Source organism: Lampetra planeri, unplaced genomic scaffold (genome assembly GCF_965212315.1).
Source record: "Lampetra planeri unplaced genomic scaffold, kcLamPlan1.2.h2 scaffold_1524, whole genome shotgun sequence".
In the NCBI taxonomy this organism is placed as follows: Eukaryota; Metazoa; Chordata; class Hyperoartia; order Petromyzontiformes; family Petromyzontidae; genus Lampetra; species Lampetra planeri.
In genome coordinates, this window is record NW_027614248.1 from 17501 (window position 1) to 20845 (window position 3345).

A 3345-nucleotide genomic window follows, 5' to 3' on the forward strand; every position below is an offset into this window, starting at 1 on the left:
GATAACAGCAATTATAATAAAGATAATAACAACAACAATAACAATAATAATATTATTATTATTATCATGATTATTAATTTTGTCAATTTTTGTTGTTGTGCACAAATGTATATTTTAACATGTATTACAAACAAAATGCTATTACATCATTTATAAAATAAATACAACGAACGATGAACGATCGTCATCACAAGATACATTTTGTCAACATGTTTCATCTTCTACTGTATTAATGTTTGTGTGGTGACGACCACGCAAACATTAATACAGTAGATTAAAAAAAGAGATAACTGCAAAGAAGCAAAGGAATGAAGTCATCATGTCCTGATGACGAGCATATACATCTCTATGTCGCAAACACACACTTCCTGTGTCACACACACACGTTACGCTGATGCCAACATTTCCTCCATCTTGAAACTGGGGGACGTGTTTCTGCGATACGCCGGGACACAACCCGACGAGGATGAAGCCGAGCAAATATTCCCACAAGTTGACAAAAGTTGACACAGGCACAGATGTATTTGACAAATTCCCTGCTTTTGTGCATGTTTAAATGTGAGCCAGATGGCGGCCAACAGTGCGGCCTGGCGAGCTGCCTCCTGTGTGTGCAGGCTGCAGGAACACTGGAGCTGATAAGAGCGGAGGCCTTCTGCACAAAATCCCCCTGTCACTCACCATGATACAGTGATTTCATTCTTTCCAGCCACACATTAATAAAGGTGTGCGTGTGTGTAGGGGGGGTGCACCTCCGACTGCATCACATCCAATCACAACGCCACAGAACCATCAGTCGTTAGTTCATGGGACTTGTTATTTTTTCCTCCGGTCAGTGGACTATAAATAAAAGTGACAGCGTTGGCTTCTAGAGCCACGGCCCCGAGCGGTCAGAATACAACACCCTGGTGCCATGTGACGGTCACACCCTGGTGCTGGTGTCACTGAGGTGTGAAGAGGGGGTGGGGGGGGGGCTCACCTGAGTCTGAGTCATCAGGGCTGACAGAGCTGAGTAAGTCCTTCTCCCGCTCGTAGTCGACCTTGCAGAGCAGCTGACCTTCCTTCAGGACAAACTCGTCTCCTTTCCTCAGCTGGCGGTCGCACACGCAGCAGCAGAAGCAGTTCAGGTGGTAGACACACTCCAGCGCGCGCATCACAAACTCTGTGGGCGCGATTTTCTCCATGCAGCCACTGCATTTGGTGGCAAACAACCTGCAGAGGAAGAAACAACAGTTTAGCTGTTTTTACCTTTGTAGTTCTCATTTCGGTGGGATCTCACAAAAAAACAGTGACAGGGACCGGGACCCGGCCCGGCTCAGTTCAGCTTGGCTCGGCCTTGTGTCTTTCATCCTTTGCAGATGTAAAAACAAAACAAAAAAAAACCAAAGAGTGTGGATCTCTACACCCTGATCACCCCCAATCAGGTTTCCGTCAGATCCCCGTGTTCTATATGCATCAGATACCGGATCAGAGTCACTGCTGGCCGCCCGGCTGCCGTCAGATCTCATCTCATTTCCTAGACGACACCTCCATCTTCCTTTGTCTCCTTCAGGAGGATGTTTGCGTTGCTTTATTGGCCACTGAGACACATTTAATTGATTCTGTGCTGGTCAGAAGGAGGCGCGTTGCGCAGAGCAGGACGACAGGAGTGTGGTTGATCTTGTCCAGCCGTAAAGCTGGATTTATTAGTGGCCTCTTTGTTTGCTCCGGTGTGGAAGACAGCTGGCAGCCGCCTATCTGTTTGTGGTGAACATCTATTTCATTGTGCAGGCGGAGCAGAGACGAGCGGCGTTGGTGACATCATGTGCAGGTCGGCGACAGGGATGAGCGATGGTGATGAATATAACGTGTAAATATGAGAGGAGGGAAACCAAAGGATGGTTTTGTTATGGTAATAGGTGCTGATTGAGTGCTGATACTGTGTGTGTGTGTGTCAGAGCAGCTGTTTGCATGCGGGAAACAACTGGTTTATTGTCCCTGCAGCTCTTTAAAACTGTCTGTTCCATCAGCTCTGCAGGAGTTCATGTTATTTTAATTTCCTCACTTTATGACGTGCTCTGTTGATGTACTTATGTCCAGCAGAATCACATCCATTCAGAGCATCTTGTTTTCTTTTTTCCATCATCACGCAGCAGCAGCACTTCAATCCTCTAATCTTCCATTTATTACAATAAGCTACAATATTTATTATTCAACGGTGGAAAAATCTGCAGGATAATCCCGTGGAAAAAGAAACGTTGGCATGTTGGTCAAACAAGCGCGTTGTCGTTCCAGTGACCTGACAACCTCCAAACACAGAGCGGTCGGGGAAAACAAGATGCAGCAGTTACTTGGAATGATAAAGGGAATATTGCGTCCTATGTGCAGACGGATTAGAGCTCCGTGCTGCGATCGGAGACCTGAGGTGATGAATCTGTTAAAGACGTGGGTTCCATGTTTAGCTAACAACCAGAAGTGCAGGAAATGACTTGTTAGCGCGGTTTGATACGTTCACCTTCAGCCACTCTCCCACATCTTCTCATCGAGATGAAAACATTCTCATTCAGGCCTGTTTCCTTTCTTCCTTTTCCTCACCGCGTCTAATCTTGTAAGCCATTATTTTTCTATTTCCCCTCTCTGTCACTTTGCATTATTTTTGCTGCTGTAATTCCTATTCGTCCCTTCTGGAATCTTCCTGTCCTGCTTTGTCCTCCGGTCTAATCCGGACTTTCTGCCTGTTTTCAGCCCCTGGTCCCCATTCTCAGCGGGGCTCAGATGGAATAGCCATGCATGACGCCCCTTCTATGGCAACCACACCTCCACAGGAAGGCAACGGCGACTTTTCGGATGGGCAGAGAAGGCCTTTGAGAAGCTGGCAGCAGAAGTAAATCCTTCTCTAAGGAACAAGGAGAATTAGCAGGGAGCAGTGGACTAGGGATTTAACCCTACCCCCTCTCCTTTGAAAGGCGCAGTCAGTCCCACTCCTGCGGCTCGCCACAATCAAACAGAGGAGGAGTGGGGAGGCGGCAGCGGGGAGAGGAGAACACAAACTCCCTGAATGACACAAGCAGTGGATTGTGGAGGAGCCTAATCCCACTTTAATACCTTTCCAAGTTCAGCTGCTAAAGAATGCTCTTTAAAACAACACCACTGTGTGAGCAGTGAAGGTTGACCAGGGGGAGTAACGCCATTCAGCGACTCCGACATTACCTGATTAGTGGTTTGAGGTCCAGACCGCTGGGTCGGCATGCCAACAGGAGGCAGGGGAGGAGGAGGACATGATGAATTTATATATAGGAATGATCTGCTGGGACATTAGACGCGTCAGGAGCTGTAGATGCGACGGGAATCCGACTTAAAGCGATTTGT

At 47.3% G+C, this 3345-nt stretch overlaps 1 protein-coding gene across 1 annotated transcript in view; it reads right to left on the reverse strand.

The window, feature by feature from the left end:
• Window positions 1-2091, reverse strand: part of LMX1B (LIM homeobox transcription factor 1 beta) — a 5322-nt gene extending 3231 nt beyond the window's left edge. Inside the window, exons 1-2 of the mRNA XM_078622427.1 lie at window positions 2042-2091; window positions 977-1209 (exon numbers count right to left, since the gene is read on the reverse strand). Of these exons, the coding sequence (XP_078478553.1) occupies window positions 977-1209; window positions 2042-2091 (283 nt within the window). The remainder of the gene's footprint in view (window positions 1-976; window positions 1210-2041) is intronic.
• Between the last annotated feature and the right edge of the window lie 1254 nt (window positions 2092-3345).